This window comes from Cucurbita moschata, unplaced genomic scaffold (assembly GCF_002738365.1).
Source record: "Cucurbita moschata cultivar Rifu unplaced genomic scaffold, Cmos_1.0 Cmo_Scf00004, whole genome shotgun sequence".
NCBI classification, from domain to species: domain Eukaryota; kingdom Viridiplantae; phylum Streptophyta; class Magnoliopsida; order Cucurbitales; family Cucurbitaceae; genus Cucurbita; species Cucurbita moschata.
The window spans coordinates 1,711,295-1,728,230 of NW_019268520.1; the positions used below are offsets into that span (position 1 = coordinate 1,711,295).

At 34.0% G+C, this 16,936-nt stretch overlaps 3 protein-coding genes across 4 annotated transcripts in view; all 3 read left to right on the forward strand.

The window, feature by feature from the left end:
* The first annotated feature begins 880 nt into the window (after positions 1-880).
* LOC111442447 (cycloartenol-C-24-methyltransferase-like) lies at positions 881-6,409 on the forward strand. Of its 2 annotated transcripts, none has more exons than XM_023079886.1 (14): positions 881-1,290; positions 2,460-2,572; positions 2,945-3,011; positions 3,116-3,189; positions 3,284-3,368; positions 3,449-3,504; positions 3,698-3,752; positions 3,890-3,937; positions 4,072-4,155; positions 4,279-4,395; positions 4,627-4,710; positions 4,821-4,946; positions 5,062-5,159; positions 6,076-6,409. In XM_023079886.1, exons 1-14 carry the CDS (start codon positions 1,198-1,200, stop codon positions 6,137-6,139), a joined length of 1,164 nt encoding a protein of 387 aa, XP_022935654.1. In that variant the 5' UTR covers positions 881-1,197; the 3' UTR covers positions 6,140-6,409. The 2 variants fall into 2 exon arrangements, with proteins under 2 accessions (XP_022935654.1, XP_022935655.1); XM_023079887.1 differs by lacking the exon at positions 881-1,290 and adding an exon at positions 2,138-2,356.
* Positions 6,410-7,628: 1,219 nt separating this feature from the next.
* Positions 7,629-14,658, forward strand: LOC111442312 (notchless protein homolog). The gene is made up of 13 exons (XM_023079670.1): positions 7,629-7,935; positions 8,496-8,577; positions 8,720-8,809; positions 8,894-9,019; positions 9,432-9,559; positions 10,741-10,940; positions 11,380-11,443; positions 11,737-11,847; positions 12,723-12,860; positions 13,363-13,505; positions 13,575-13,629; positions 13,877-13,933; positions 14,025-14,658. Exons 1-13 carry the CDS (start codon positions 7,777-7,779, stop codon positions 14,106-14,108), a joined length of 1,437 nt encoding a protein of 478 aa, XP_022935438.1. The 5' UTR covers positions 7,629-7,776; the 3' UTR covers positions 14,109-14,658.
* Positions 14,659-15,966: 1,308 nt separating this feature from the next.
* Positions 15,967-16,936, forward strand: part of LOC111441432 — a 3,463-nt gene continuing 2,493 nt past the window's right edge. The window contains exon 1 of the mRNA XM_023078420.1: positions 15,967-16,427. Coding sequence (XP_022934188.1) covers positions 16,116-16,427 — 312 coding nt within the window. The 5' untranslated portion in view covers positions 15,967-16,115. The remainder of the gene's footprint in view (positions 16,428-16,936) is intronic.

Consider the following 16,936-nt stretch of genomic DNA (forward strand, 5'->3'; position numbering starts at 1 on the left):
TTTTTTGATGAATTCAGTTACTAGATAATATTTTTACTTTTATTTTTATTTTCTATAATTATAAAAAAAATGATATTGACTCCCATTTACACATTTCAATTATTGCTCTCAAATATTTTAGTACATATACTTTATTTGAAATTAAATTTAATGTAATTAGTTAAATAATAATAATAATAATAATAATAATAATTTTCATGTCAGAAAAATATTGTGTGAATATGTTTTAAAATTTTAGGGATGAATATTTATGAATATTAAAATTTGTTGTTGAAAAAAATAAAATTTTTATTTCCTCCAAAACTTGATTAGCCTTGGTAGAAATTTATAAATTTACTATTATTTTAGATAATATTTTTTTCTCCTCTAAACTTTTATTACGACGCTATCTGAAATATTAAATTTAAAATTTTTAAACAATAAAGATTAAATTGAAAAATACTAAAATATATATTTAGTCTGTTTTATTATATTTTTATCTACTTTTGTCTACAAATTCTGGAATCATATATATTTGTTATATTATATGTTTTTACTTAGATAGAAATATTTTGTTGTAACATTATAATATTTCATTAATGTCATAATGTATTATATTTTTAGTAGGACACGTTTTAATAGAAATAATAACAGCAGTAGTTGTAGGGCCCACTTCAAAATTATTATCTAGACTACTTGAATTAAATGTCTCACTCTACCTAGTTTAGTTCCAATAATATTATAGGTCCTAAAAAAGTAATATTCTTTTTTGTCACGTCCGTACAAATAAGAAATGTAAAACCTAATAAAATTTATTTATTTATTTATTTTTTTTTTTTGCGAGAGAAGTACCTTAATTTATATCTCGTGATTGTTAATTTATATTCAGGATTTGAATCAATATTCAGAATTTGGATTCGACATCTAATGGTTCCGTTATTCTTCTGCATCTCCTATGACATGGTTAGGTTATCTACTCCTCTCTTTTTAAGAGTGAAGTCTATCCCTACAGACCAATACGAGTCATTCTAGTATGTTTTGTTCTCCCTTACAAATATCAGAGGAAAATTCTCAAGAGGTCACCTAATATAGATTTGCTTCACGCTTAACCATGAGGTTTCTATTATTGAGTCGTTAAAAAGGCAAGTATACCTTGTTTGTATAGGTAGTAATTTTCAATTCTTTTAAACCTATCCTCAAAATCCCTCTCATCCATATATGATCTCGGCTTATTCACTTACCTTTCTTCTATTTAGGTACCACAAGATGTCAACGTCGTTAAAGCATATGCCCTCAACCCAAAGAATAGAGGTTCAAATTCTTCTACTTTTTTTTATCGTTGAACTAAAAAAATGAATAGAGGTTCAGTTCTCTTAGTCCCAACTCTATCCATTACTATTCAACACATGATCAGTTGCTAAATTATTTTATTTTATGGAGTCCGCATTATTCTTACATTAACGAAAAATAATATGAAACCCGACCACACGTTTACTTGTACAAAAGCGTGTACGCATCATATAATTTCAACTCATTCCAAGAAGAAATTAATTTTTGAAATTAATATATGGCACGAGATTAAAAGTTGATTCTATTAAATATAAAATTTATATTTATATTTATATTTAACGGACCAATTATTTTAATTTCTTTTTGAATATATATAAAAAATGTACACAGATCCACCAATCACAGTAGAGAGGCTACGACAGCTTTTTGACTTTGTTTAAACAGCTTTTCAAAAGTTTTTTTTATTTAAAATTACTACTTTTTGAATATTTAAAATAAATAATGTAATATTGGATTACATGTTTATATAAAAATAAATAAATATTTCAAGTAGATACGACCATTGCAATAATATATTATTTTGTAACATTAATTTCATTAAAGTGGATGGATAAATATTAACATAATTCAATAAATATAACATTAGTTACCGTAAAAAATATCATTAAATTTTATAAAATTGTTTCAAAATATTATATATTTTCGTTCAAATAAAATATAAAAATTAACGTTTAGAAATAAATAAAAATGTACAAAATCAAGTAATAATCAAAATATAAATTAGATGATAATAAAAATAATATTTAAAAAAATTATGTACTAATAATTTAATGTTTTTGTTTTCTATCCATTACAATTTTTATTTTCGCTCAAACGTGGAGTGGGCGCTGTCCTTCACGAGCACCAGAGAGAGTTTTTTTTCTTTTTTGCTTTTTTCTTCTGCGTGTCATCATTTCTCTGTATTTTTTTTTTCATTTGTTTGTTGCTTGTTGTTTGTTTGTTCGTCCGGCTTCACCATTTTGATTGCTCTTTTAAAGATTCCTCATCAAATTTTCCATCTGGGTTTGGATCTTCTTCGGCCTTCGACGTAATGCTCAACACGAATCACACCCACATTTTCAAACTCAAAATCATCTAACACTTCATTCGATTTCATTCTCATTCTTATTTTGCTTCAATTGTTGTTCTAGATCTCCCATACACCGCTTTTGATCATACCCATGTCGAAAGCTGGAGCGTTGGATCTTGCGTCGGGCCTTGGCGGCAAGTTGGACAAGAACGAGGTCCTTTCCGCCGTTGAAAAGTAACACATTCCCTCTCTTTTTACCCCCAAAATTTCTCCCCAGATTGATTTTCGTTTGGTTAATACACTTCCCTACTTGGAAATCATGTATCTGATTGTGTTTTGGGCTACTCAGACGAACTAAACGAGCTAGCTCATTCTGTTTTTGTGATATCTAGTTTGAATTCTACGTCTAAGCTTCTGCATGTTCTGTACTTATCTTTTTCTTGCTGCAATTGGGTTATGGCCCCTTGATCTGTTTTTGTTAGCTTTAGATGTGGATGATTTGAATGAAAACAGGGGATTCTATGATTATGTGCAATGTTGGATGAGGATTTAGCCTGATTTGTTGATTTTGAATTGTGTTCTTAATGTGTTACATTGTTGGATCAGGTACGAGAAGTATCATGTTTGTTATGGAGGTGAAGAGGAGGAAAGAAAAGCTAACTACACTGACATGGTTAGAGTAGATTGCTATTCTCATGATCTTTCTTTTTGATAGTTCCATGTAGTTGAACCGACCTCGTTATCGTTTATAAGGCTGTGTAATATGAATTACCACAGGTTAATAAGTACTATGATCTTGTTACGAGCTTTTACGAGTTCGGTTGGGGCGAGTCTTTCCATTTTGCACCTCGGTATGACATACTATCGCTCTCCTCGATTCGACAGATCCAAATGTGTCTCTGTTTTTGCAGTCTTGAATATGAACTTGGATATTTTCCTCTCTAGATGGAATGGTGAATCTCTGCGGGAGAGCATTAAGAGGCATGAGCACTTCCTTGCTTTGCAATTAGATTTGAAACCTGGACATAAGGTTCGTGTTTCTTTATACGAAGGTGGAGGTTTTTTTTCCGTTCGTTTCAAATTACGGGGGATAACTTGTTTATATTCTAGGTGTTGGATGTTGGATGTGGAATTGGTGGACCGCTTAGAGAAATTGCGAGATTTAGGTGTGATTCATTAGCTGACTTCGAGTTCTTTTTGCTTTTGATTGACGATTAATGCTAAAACAACTGCGTTGTTAACGGTCTCGATCGAACACTTTGATAGTGGATCGAGTATATATAGTCCTGTACCTTTTGTTTTACATTGTGCGTATGGTTAGTATCTCATATTCTATCATTCTACGACACTCGGTTGCAGTTATACTTCCGTTACTGGATTGAACAACAACGAGTACCAGATTTCACGAGGGAAGGTAGTTTCTTTCAGCTAAGCCATTGATTAAGGATGTCAAAAACATTGTTCTTTACTTTTTTTCGTTGCCTCGCTCATCATAATTACTAGTTCGTGTTCCGATCAAACTCTTGTAATAAGGTATTTGTACTTTGTCAGGAATTGAATCGTGTTGCCAAAGTGGACAAGACTTGTGACTTTGTCAAGGTTGGTTTTAAAGTAGATTAGGTGAAGTCTTTCAAAATTTTGTTCGTGTACAATTTTAACTTGCTCGTGTATTTTTAGCGTACAAGAGTTATGTTTCGAAGGTTAATACTTCATTCGTTTTCGCCGTGCTGCAGGCCGACTTCATGAAGATGCCATTCCCTGACAATTCATTTGATGCAGTATATGCAATTGAAGCTACTTGTCATGCGCCAGACGCAGTGAGTCTTAAACACATCCTCAAGTGTTAATTTCAGTTTGCTGTTGAACTAGCTCGAGTATCGTTTGGTGAGACGTACGTGTCCGAGCCATCTTGATTTGACTTTTTTTTTCTTGTCTGGTAGTATGGGTGCTATAAGGAGATATATAGAGTGCTAAAGCCTGGCCAGCATTTTGCTGCCTATGAATGGTGCATGACTGATGCTTTTGATTCAAATAATCAAGAACATCAAAAGATAAAGGTAATTTGGCTTCGTCGTTTCTATTTGTAAGATTCGTTTTGTAACAGCCCAAACCCACCACTAACAGATATTGTTCTCTTTCGGCTTTCCCTTTCGGGCTTTCCCTCAAGGTTCTTAAAACACGTCTCACCCTTATAAAGAATGCTTCGTTCTACTCCCCAACCGATGTGGTCACTGCACTACACTAATTGATACTATATGAACTACATTGACCAAGTTCCAATCGTGCAGGCGGAAATTGAGATCGGCGATGGTCTTCCGGATATCAGGTTGACAGGAAAATGCCTCGAAGCTTTAAAACAAGCAGGTTTTGAGGTTAGTTGGAAAACAACTTCATATTATTAGTTTATATTTCCATGAATGAATGAGAGACGTCGTTATAACTATAAAGCAATGATCTCGTAATCATGGGCACGTGACATCAGGTCGTTTGGGAGAGAGATCTTGCTGTAAATTCGCCTGTTCCGTGGTACTTGCCTTTAGACAAAAGCCATTTCTCACTGAGTAGCTTCCGTCTGACAGCCATTGGTCGTTTCATTACTAAAAATATGGTACGTTTTATCAAATGTGACATCGACGAATATGTAACGCCAAGGAGAACCTTATTATTCGGGGAGATCCGGGATGAAGTTAACAAGTACTGAGTCGAGTCGGTTCGTTTTGTAGGTCAAAGTACTGGAGTTCGTTCGACTTGCCCCCAAGGGTAGCCAAAGAGTTCAAGATTTTCTAGAGAAAGCTGCTGAAGGGCTAGTTGAGGGTGGAAAGTGAGTATACTTTACAATGCTCTTGAAATTCTGTCTTTTGCTACCTCAAAAGTTGAAAATGTCAATGATTCTGGGATATAAGTTCTTTGGTTAGTAAAAGAGACTCAAATGGCCCAAGCCCAAGCCCACCACTAGTAGATATAGTCCTCTTTAGGCTTTCCTTTTCAGGTTTCTAAAACGCGTCTATTAGGGAGAGGTTTCTACACCATTATAACGAATACTTCGTTCTCCTCCCTAATCGATGTGGGATCTCACAATCCACTCCCCTTCGTTGCCCAACATCCTCGTTGGCACTCGTTTCCTTCTCCAATCAATGTGGGACCCTTCAATCCATCCCTCTTCAGGGTCTAGCGTCCTTGTCCCCTTTGGTATCTGGCTCTGATACCATTTGAAACGACCCAAGCCCGTTGCTAGCAGATATTGTCCTCTTTGGGTTTTCCCTTTCAAGCTTCCCCTCGAGAGTTTTAAAACGCATCTTGCTAGGGAGAAGTTTCTACACCATTATAAAGTACTTTGCTCTCTCCTCCCCAACCGATGCGGGATCTCACAGAAACCTTCCCTAAAAGCATACAAAATCAATCCTACTCTTCCCGATCATCTTCCTCTCTCTTGTAAGAAATCTAGATTCGAACTGCTTGAAGAAGAGAACCTCGAGGGGGTAAGCGAGAGTACGAGCTTCGATTAAGAGAATTTTAATTTGATTGAATATGGAACTCTTTCTTGTGGATAGTGTCTTTAAGGTTGTAAATACAATTGAAAGCATGTCGTATGCCTCTATACTTTATCCATGACGTTCGTTCTTTTAACTCGTCTACGCCGCTCATACGATGCTTCTCTTAATACTCATACGATGATTCTCTTAATACTCATACGATGCTTCTCTTAATACTTATACGATGCTTCTCTTAATACTCAGGAAAGAGATATTCACACCAATGTATTTCTTCTTGGCCCGGAAGCCACTTTCAGCCAGTGAGTAGTAACTTCTTTGCTGCTGCTACAACTCAATTGTGGAGTTTTTTTTGCTTAATTTAACCATTCTAGAGCTTCTTTTACTTCTCTTTGGCTTAATTTCTTGTTTGTTCTTTAAATCCAATAAATAAGTTTCTTTGTGGCCTCATCTGGGATGTTCTTCTTCTTTTCACTTCCATTTGCTTTCTAACAAGCTTTCCTTCCTCATTCTGTACTCTTTAACACGTGATTAATAGAGTTCGATCAAGAACAGTATGAAATCCTTTGAATTATCGATAGTTGGTTGCTCTAATATTGAGATTTTGAATAGCCACTGGACATGCTGTTATGGAATTCGAATATCAATGGACGTTGTTGTGCTATCAACGTTGAGATTTAATGGATACCACATTTGAAATTATTTAAAAGCTTGTTGAATGATGAAGGTATAGCGTAGCTTAGGCATTAATTTTTGTAATTTTCTAAAAATGAGAGAATAACCTTAAATTAATATAATGGGTATGCCATTAATTGAGTCGTTCATTTATGGTATGTTTGATCCTCTAGGAAAGAGACAATTAATCGAACTAAATATATATATATATATATAGCGTAGAATTATAGAATTTTTAAATCAATCTAAAAACATATAAAAAAAAAACGATAAATAAAAACATATAAAAAAATAACATAAAATAAATCTAAAATGTGACTTACCGTGACTACTCCTTCAAATGACATCCCTCTGAATTAAGTGACTACCTCTATTTGAAAAACCATTTTTTTTCTTTTTTTCTTTTTAATAAGAATTACTGATAAAACTTTTTACCTTTTGGGAAGGGTTAGATGAAATATTTTAGGGAGCTAAGATTAGTATTTTTTTTAATTAATTAATTAGTTTATTTATTTATTTATTATTATTATTTTTTAACATTTGGTATGAAATGTTTATAAACTGATTGAAAATGAAACTCAAAACTCAGAGACAAATGGATCAAATTAAATAATAACTTAAAACTTAGAGGTAAAAATATAATATTTTGAAACTTTGCTAAAAAGTTGAATTATTTCCTCTATATAAGGTGTAGATAGTTGTTTAAATTAAATTTCGGAGATAATTTGACAAATTTTGAATTGAATTAGTTTGTACTTCATGCGGGTGAAGTAGAAATTCGTTAGAATTTTATATGGATATTGAGACGTGAGAATAAATATATTTTTTTAATATAAAGAATTATTTTTGTAAGTTATCTAAATATTTTCTTTTTCTTACAAAACCATTACCAATTTTTTTTAATAGTAAATTTATGATTTTTATATCGATAATATGCATTGACCAGTTGACTATGGTAATATAAATATTATCATTTTCAAATTTGTATACAAATTTAGTTGAAATAAACTTCCACAAATACATAAATATATAAATAATATATATATATATATATATATATATATATATATATTCTGTTTGTTAAAACAAAAAAAGAATATTTGGAAAAGAAGGGAAAAAAACCCATTAAAAAAGTATAAGAAAGAGACGACCCAGAAACCCTAAAACCCAAAACCCTCATAGACGCCTGCTTCGATTTTGCAGGGAGACATCATACTCGAATTTCCCTTCTTCCGTTCCTGAATTTCGCTGTTGCTTCAAAGTAAGGCACACATGGCTACGGAGATGGATGTAGAGCAAAGGGAAACAATCAACAATGTCATGATTCTCTTGACGGACCCTGAAGGCACGCCTTTGGGAGCTCCCATGTACCTTCCCCAAAATGCAGGGCCTCAGCAGCTTCAGCAGATGGTTAATAAGCTTCTCAGCAATGTAAGCTTCGGCAAAAGCTATGTTTTCTTTTAAGCTTCGGCAAAAGCTATGTTTTCTTTTAAGCTTCGGCAAAAGCTATGTTTTCTTTTGTCTTCCTATTAAGTTGTTAACAATTGAGTTTCGGGGAAATTAAAATTTTTAATTATTTGATCGTTGATTGGAAGTGCTAAATTGAATTGGAAGTAGTGAGTTTATGTGAATTTTGATTATCAAGCGGTATTTGGTAAGCTGGATTGGTTTGGTAATTTGAAATTTCTCTGAAATGATGTAATACGAAGGCTGCTAATTAGTAGAGAAAAATCTTATTCCAAGATGAATTTGAGCTATTGATAATTCAGCTTCTGGTAATCTTCAATGAGCGAATACCATGTGTATGTCAAGTCAATTTGTTATTTCTATGGTGAAATATTTCATAGCATCTCTTAATGATTTTTTCTTCATTAAAATTTCAGCCATCCGAAAATCTTCAGTTTTATTATCAATTGAATAGTCATGAAAATTGGTGTACTACATGGTGGTTGTATGATACCGAAATAATAAATTGTTTTGGAATTGTTCAGGAGGAGAAGCTACCGTATGCTTTTTATATATCTGACCAGGAGCTTCTAGTTTCTCTTGGTGCCTACTTAGAGAAAAACAAAGGTTATTGATTACTTAAATAATGCCTGAAAAAGCAGACAACGTTATCCATTGGTTACATTCATGTGTTCGGTAAAACTCATTTTTATGGTTCACAGGGGCTTAGTTTTTTTTTTTTTTTTTTTTCTCTTGAACATATTTGCAGTTTCTGTTGAGAAAGTGCTTACTGTAGTTTATCAGCCACAAGCAGTATTCCGCATACGTCCTGTTAGCCGATGTTCAGCAACAATTTCTGGTACATTTTGGTTTCCTTCGTTTTTTAGTTAAACACGGTTATCCTTGGAAGGTTTTTAATCACTCCATTGTACTTTTGTTGCAGGTCATGCTGAAGCTGTTCTTTCTGTTTCCTTTAGCCCTGATGGGCGACAGTTGGCAAGTGGTTCTGGTGACACTACAGTTCGGCTATGGGACCTTAATACACAAACTCCATTGTTCACCTGTACAGGTTAGAAACACAACGCTGCAGCTAAATTTTTAGCCTAACATTGAAGCTGTTTAATATGCTAGATCCAAAATTAAATTTTTTTATAGGAGCATGAAAGGAAAATCAAATCAATTTAACTTCGACTTTTTTCTTTCTTAAAAATTAAAATTTTACTTCAAGTTATCTGATATGGATATATTTGTCATCCCTAGAGGATTAAAGATGTCTGTTTCCCGTGTTTCATAGTGTTTTAGGTTTGTATGTTTAGTATGGCACTGCTGGAGGTCTGAAAAATGCTGTGCTTTTGTTTTTGTTCTTTTTTGTTGTGTGTGTTTTCTTTAACTAGGGAGCAACTGAAGATGCTTTGTCGTCTTTTAATATCTATAGTGTCTGTATCAAGCTAAAATCAGAAAATATTCCTCTCAATTCCCAGGGCATAAAAATTGGGTTCTTTCTATTGCCTGGTCACCGGATGGGAAGCATCTTGTAAGTGGGAGTAAAGCTGGTGAACTTTTTTGCTGGGATCCACAGACAGGGAAGCCATTGGGCAATCCACTCACTGTAAAGATTTTCCCCCCTATGTGACTGTACTTTTGAAATGTTTGTTTAGTTTGTTGACTATTTCGCCCTGCCAAGAGTCAAACCAGCTGAAAAAAAATCCGATTTCTTAGTTTTAAAATTGTATGGTGTGATATTTTTTTCTGAGTAATATTGTTCTAAAGTTTGATATTTTTCTTTATTTCACCGGTGGTTTTTTCAAGTTTTAAAGTAGAATTTAGAGGAACAAATTGAATTGCCTTATCTTAACCATTATAGATGCCTTCCTTTTCAAGTTTTAAGTCAATTTATCCTTAAAAAGACTTGTTTGTGCAACCCTAGGTACTCTTTTACTTTCAAATTTTACATCTGAAGTTAAAAAATTATGTCAAATTGGAATATCTTTTTCTTGAAGCAATAGAAAATGAGAGTATGTGGGCATGCTATATTGTAGGAATGATAGTTTTGAACTGCATGATTTTATTATTGTGTGGATATTGAATCTTATTCATTTGTCCATATTCTTTAAATGCTCTGTAAGTTGATTGATACCATGGGTTAGGTTCAAACCATGGTGGCCATCTATCTATAATCTAAAATCCTACATATTTTTCTTGACAACCAATATTGTAAGTCTTGTGTTGTCTCATGAAATTAGCCAGGGTGTGGGTGAGCTAGATTAGGCACTTGTAGACATAAAAAATGTTTGACACATTAAGTATCAAATTTTCGACTCATTGTAGCTTGTTGCATAGCTTGTTCTATTCATGTTTAAAAAGATGTTTTTGATTTTTAGTTAGCAAAACAGTTTTCATATGCTCTGTGGTAAACAGTACTTATTATACTTGCAATGGTATACAATGTAAACGTTAAAATGCTTAAACCACAATAAATTCTTTAGTAGCTACAACCTTCTCTTGATTAATGATTATTCGTGATTGGAAAGCCATTCTTTTGTAGCTCTGTGGGCAGGGTTTTCTCTACTCGGGGCTCTTAGATTGTCGTAATCATTGTGGTTGATAAGCCACCATTCTGTTTCTTTTCCTAAAAGAAGAAAATACTGGTTATATTTACTTGTTGATAAGGACAAAATCTACCATCTTTATGGCATTTGCCATTACTTTTCGATGCCTAAACAATGATTATATATATTTATAGGCTTACCGATGTGAAATCATTAATAATGTTTGAATTTCATGTTCTAGGGCCACAAAAAATGGATTACTGGTGTTTCGTGGGAACCTTTGCATCTAAGTGCACCATGCCGTCGCTTTGTGAGTTCCAGCAAGGATGGTGATGCACGCATTTGGGATGTTTCGTTAAAAAAATGTGTTATATGCCTCAGTGGTCATACTCTTGCAATAACTTGCGTCAAATGGGGTGGAGATGGAGTTATATATACAGGGTATGCTTATTTTCCTTCTTTTTCTCCTTGAATTTGAGGGAAAAAAAAAAAAAAAAAATGAAACAAGAAAGTGAGATAGAGGAGCCACTACAGAAGCATTCTAGCATTCTTGATGCTGTTGAGTTTGAGCATCTGTGTACAGTGTACTTGAGTGTTTTCTACTGTCTTACATCTAATAATAAACGAAATCTCTTATACCTCTGCATGTTTAGATTCAGTTGGTACCATGGGGTAAAATTATGCTACTAAAGGCCAAAAGTTTTGTTTTCTTTCAGTCTATTGAAAAGCTAACTCTTAGTAGCATTCAATGCCTATGCAGTCAATGATTGATAATGATCTGATTTTGGCATTAAGCTATATTTAAACTTTCTGGAGACTGATTGATACTTCCAATTTTTCTGTATTCTGAAATTGACATGTTTTCTTTCAAATGCCCCAGTTCTCAGGATTGTACTATAAAGGTTTGGGAAACGAAGCAAGGAAAACTAATACGTGAATTGAAGGTACGTTAGAAGCTATTCATTCCTTTTGGGATCATCTGACTTTGAGAGTTCACTCAAGGGTTATTTTGTTGCTTTATGAGTCGAAAGATCTATCAATTACAATAGAAATTTAATCTTCTTTTAGAAAAAAGAAATTTAAAAGAACTTGTAACTGTTATATTCAATTAGTCATAAGCCATCCCAATTTAGCATTCTCCTAAACCTGCTTGACAATTTGGTTTGGTCCTATTTTGTTAGACCTAGTTCAGTTGTTGCTCATAGTGTCATCATATTTCTATCCGGTATTGTGCCAGGGACACGGTCATTGGGTTAACTCTCTTGCCCTAAGCACCGAATATGTTCTCCGGACAGGTGCTTTTGATCATACAGGGAAACAGTTCTCTTCTCCAGAGGAAATGAAGAAGGTAACATATTTGGAGAGTTCTGATTCTTATTTTAATATCCTTTACTCGTACTCCTATGGAAATGATTTTGTATAAACACAATTATTTTTTGTGCACACGCCGATGGTTTCTCTTACATGGAAATCCAAGAGATTCTGGAGTCATTTGCACAACTCTTTTATGGGGTAATATGTATGATACATAGGAGGTGGTTCCTATAAAAAAAATGATGTAATAGGAGGTGGCTTCGTCGACAGATTTTTGGAAAAGAATTTCTGATCAATTTTATTTTCAAGGACATTAGAGAAACAAGAGTAGAAGATCAATTAACTGCAATCTTTATGTCCATATGGAAAATTGTCTATTGTGTGCCCTTTGCAGTCTCATGGCTCGTGTGCCAGCAGCAAGTTGGCTCCTTCTATCGTGTTTGTATATATATGACTGGTTTACAATTTCTTTTTGTTTTCTGTTTCTAAAATTCATGCTATTTTAACAACTGAAACAGTAAATATTTTGGGGAACTGTTCCTAGAAAGTTTTTGCTTTCACAACCATTTGTTAAATCTATGGTTGGATGGCTTGTGACAGAAAAATAGTTCATCAAACGTGTTTCTTTCTCCCCAAAGCCCTTTGAGAGACTTGTGTGTGAGGTGTCCTTATAGGCGTATGTGACTAAGCCTTTTTTCTGTAGTACTCATCAAGCTTTTGTTGGATTGTAGGCCGTTTTTTTGTGGCTGTACTTGTTTGTAATTACCCACTTTGTCATTTTTCATTTTTTCTCAATTAAAGTTCGGTTATTCATAATATATATAGACACACACACACATATTCACTGATTTTTCTGAAAGGAAAAGATTTTAAAGTATCACTAAGTACTTTCTTGTTCCTGACTCGCAGGTTGCTTTAGAAAGGTACAATAAGATGAAAGGCAATGCTCCAGAAAGATTGGTTTCAGGATCTGATGATTTTACTATGTTTCTATGGGAACCTGCAGTTAGCAAGCACCCTAAGACACGCATGACAGGCCATCAACAGGTAAATTTCTTTGTGGTTATCTTTTCTTCCTGGAATATTTTGTATTATACAGTAATTGTGGCATTCTCGTTGTCATCCTGCTCCTTATCTACCACATTTGTGGACCATAATTCTCAATTTTTTTTGTTAACTGGATGTCACTAGAGAACTATTCATGAAACACTATCCTTTGGACACGGTCATTTGCTTGAATCCTCAGCTAAGCTCATCATAAAAATTTAATAGTATAAAGTTCTAAGGTCTACATTCGAGGGGAAAACAAGCTATGAGAGAAGTTCATAAGGGAAAAGAACTAAGTCATATCGTGAGCATACTCTCCTATCCAAATAATATCCTGAGCTTACTCTACTGAATGTGTCCATTAGATGTTCATCCATGTTCGTCAATCTTGATAAATGGTATGCTTATATGAGTATGACATTTAAGAAGCTTGTGTATTAAGCCTTTTAGGAGTTTTCCTCGTTCTTAAGAAGTGAAGTATAAACTTCTTGCTTACTTTCAGCTTGTGAATCATGTGTATTTCTCACCTGACGGACAATGGGTGGCCAGTGCATCCTTTGACAAGTCTGTGAAACTGTGGAATGGCATTACTGGAAAATTTGTTGCTGCTTTTCGGGGTCATGTTGCACCTGTATATCAAATCAGGTTTGATTCATTTAATTCCTGTGCGGAATTATTCGTTCCATTTACTAATTTTTTTTTTGTTCCTTGCAGTTGGTCTGCTGATAGTAGGCTTCTTTTGAGCGGCAGCAAAGACTCCACCCTGAAGGTATTTCGGTGTATCTGTTTTCCCTGATTCTTCTAGTGTTTCCTAGAAATGAATGCTTTGAGTTGAGTTGCTGCATGATGGGTGTTATGTTTAGAGGCAATTACAAAATGTAAATGAATCAAATGGTTGAAGTTGTACCTCTACACACTAGTGGTTTTACAAGTGCGTTGGAGACTGTTTTTCTACAGTGTTTCATGGAGTTTTCTCCATACTACTTCTGGCTAAATTTTGATTTCTATTTGTTTAGATTTGGGATATCAGAACACGCAAGTTAAAAGAAGACCTTCCAGGCCATGCAGATGAGGTATGGTTCCATCCTATTGCAAGACACATCGTGGGTTCCTTATTGCATGCCTCTCATTACCATTCTAAATCCTGTTCTTCATCTTGTGCAGGTTTTTGCTGTTGATTGGAGTCCAGATGGTGAGAAGGTGGCTTCTGGTGGCAAGGATAAAGTATTAAAGCTATGGATGGGCTAGGAGTTAACCGAGGGTGTCAATTCACTTGTAATTGTGAAGTCTAAGAACGTGTCATTTAATGCATGCGGCACAGTTGCACTGACAAAAAGGGGTCGAATGATATAAGATGGATGAACCAGCATATACAGGTTGGGTTTTGCGCTAACATTTTGGTTCTGCTATGGCTGCTGGTTGGTGTTTTTAGCAGAGGATTTGGGGCTGGGTCTCGACCATTGGCTCAGTCTCTTTTTGGGACGACCGCTGGGAATACTGTGTGAAGAACATGCAGTGCATGACATGATATATCCTATTCTTTGTGTTGGCTGGTTTGTCATATACTTACAAGTTTATGTAAACATATCCATCGGTAGTTGTAATTTTCATTGCTTATTATATGTTTTTGACTCTACTCTAGTAGTCCATACTTATATTCTGGAATTCTTAGCTGTTACTATTGTGCAGCAGCTTTTAATTTAAGTTGTATTACGGGAACCCCAATGAGTTATTTTGAGTACGGTTCAATTGTCTTCATAGTTTTGATTATGAAGGTACACAGAAAAGCCTTCTGACCTATTCTTAGTGCATCCAATGGTGTTGAAATACAAAGAAGATGCCCTTTTACCTGTTTAGATGCTTCTTTTATGATATTATGAGCTATTATGCGTCTCAATGAGGCTTATAGCTTCTATGTCGTTATTTCAGGTATTGAAGTACAAAACGATCCTAGGTCAAACGGTTTATCAATGTTATGGTGTATACTTGATTCTCGAGGGACAAAACAATTGAAAGATAGCACAATTCTCTAGCATGGTCTAGGTACATAGTCCAGTTTATCTTGAAGATAATGAAAACCTATATTCGAATTGCACAGACATGCATCTCTCAGTTGGAGATGGGGGAATGTTCCTTATAAGGGTGTAGAAACTTTCTAGCAGACGTGTTTTAAAATTGTGAGGCTGACGACAATACGTAACGGATCAAAGCAGACAATATTTATTAGCGGTGGGCTTGGATTGTTGCATGAAATGATTTTTTTTAAAGATATTTTTATGGATTGTTGCATGAAATGATTTTTTTTAAAGATATTTTTATTAATTCAGTACTAAATTGAAACCTTTACGAACCAAAATTTAAGGACCGAAATAGTATTTCAGTCCAACTAAAATGAAACGTTCCAAATTGAAGAATATGAAACTATTGAGGCCCATTTCAACTATTTTTTAAAAAATTATTTTAGTCATTATTGTCGTCTCAATATTCATTTTAGCTAATTTTGTAACGACCATAATTTCTACATTTGAAATTACGTTTAATTACTTTTTTTAGCTTTGTACTTTTTAGATCCAATTTATTATGATATTTAAACTTTTAAAAGTATATTTTGATTCTTGTATTTTTAACTTTTGTCAACGGTAATCTATATCGATACAAAATTTATTTAAACCTTATCTAAAGCTACCGTTTTGGTCTATTCATTTTCCTACTCCCGTTCTCTTCTATTACAATTTCAAGGCGAACATGATACTTAGTTTAATTCCTTAAAATATTACTTTATATTCAAAGTTCTTATATTGTATTGAATTTTTATAAAAACTTTACTAAAACCACTAAAAATACAAAATACAAAACTAAAATAATAATAATAATAATATATAAAGCCAAAATAGTATTTCACATCCAGAATTTGTAGTTATATAATATATATTTATCAATTTAAACAAAGACAACTGAAATAATAATAAATAAATAAATAAATTATATAAATTAATAACAAATATTAAGCATGTAATTAAAAAATAATAATCCAATTAAGAGAGAAAGAAAAGGATAATGCGGAGTGGGGACACTAATTTTGGCGGTAAAACCAGTTCAGTCAGAGAGGTTAGGTTCAGACAGAGCGTTAGAAAGGACAAAAATGGCGATTTCAACCTTCAAGATCTCTATGGAGAAGAAGAAGATGAATCAAAATATCTCCATTTTCCACCAAATAAATATCTTTGCCCCCATTTCTCTTTCTCCATCTCTCCAATGGCGTTTTCAGCAATCTCCCCGCTTCCATTGACTGTCTCCTTTGGCTTCCACCGCCCTCAGCGTCCAACCACGGCGGCTCCTCGCTTTTCCTATTCTTTTGCTTCTTTGAGCTCCTCTTCTTCCGAATCCAAATCTGCCAAACCATCGTCGCCCACTCATAACTCCAATGGAACTTCCGCTCCCTTCGTTGAACCCTCCAGAGCCGCGGATTCGAATTTCAGCTACGCGTTTGCTAACCCTAGCGCTGGCGGTGGTGCTCTTCACCCGATTCTAGGCTTTATGCAATCCACTGAGTCCTCAATTGAGAGGGTAATTGTCCTTTTTTTTTTTTTTTTTTTTTTTTTGCCCATTTGGCCTCTTTTTGACTATATTTATTTTGTATTTCTATAATAACCTAAATTTTACTTGCACTCGAACTTATCAAAAAGAGTTTAGAAAATTTAAAGATCCTAACAAGTGGAAAGGTAAGTTTGAGAAGACATTCATCATCCAAGTAAATAGCAATCTGAATTTTCTTCAAGAAATACTTGTAAGGATTGTTAGGACATATCATCAAGAAATACAGGTAAGGATTGTTGGGACATATAATCATGCGATCATATCTTGTCTTAGATGTTAGAATATGCATGATTAGGACTTTGAAAAGGAACATTTGGATAACAATGGTATGATATAAAAAAACTACAGAAGGAGAAGATGGTGCATGGTACACGGTACGGACACTTAAACTTTTCTGCTCTAGAAAAACTACAGAAGGAGAAGATGGTGCACGGTACGGACACTTAAACTTTCCTGCTCTAGAAAAACTACAGAAGGAG

Bases quoted from the DNA above. Each gene is read 5' to 3' on its own strand.
- LOC111442447 (XM_023079886.1), top strand. From the start codon at position 1,198: ATGATCTCGGCTTATTCACTTACCTTTCTTCTATTTAGGTACCACAAG. The intron at 1,291-2,459 runs GTTCAAATTCTT...TTGTTGTTCTAG, and splicing joins CCTCAACCCAAAGAATAGAG to ATCTCCCATACACCGCTTTT. The intron at 4,947-5,061 runs GTACGTTTTATC...TTCGTTTTGTAG, and splicing joins GTTTCATTACTAAAAATATG to GTCAAAGTACTGGAGTTCGT.
- LOC111442312 (XM_023079670.1), top strand. From the start codon at position 7,777: ATGGCTACGGAGATGGATGTAGAGCAAAGGGAAACAATCAACAATGTC. The intron at 8,578-8,719 runs GTTATTGATTAC...ACATATTTGCAG, and splicing joins CTACTTAGAGAAAAACAAAG to TTTCTGTTGAGAAAGTGCTT. The intron at 13,630-13,876 runs GTATTTCGGTGT...CTATTTGTTTAG, and splicing joins GCAAAGACTCCACCCTGAAG to ATTTGGGATATCAGAACACG.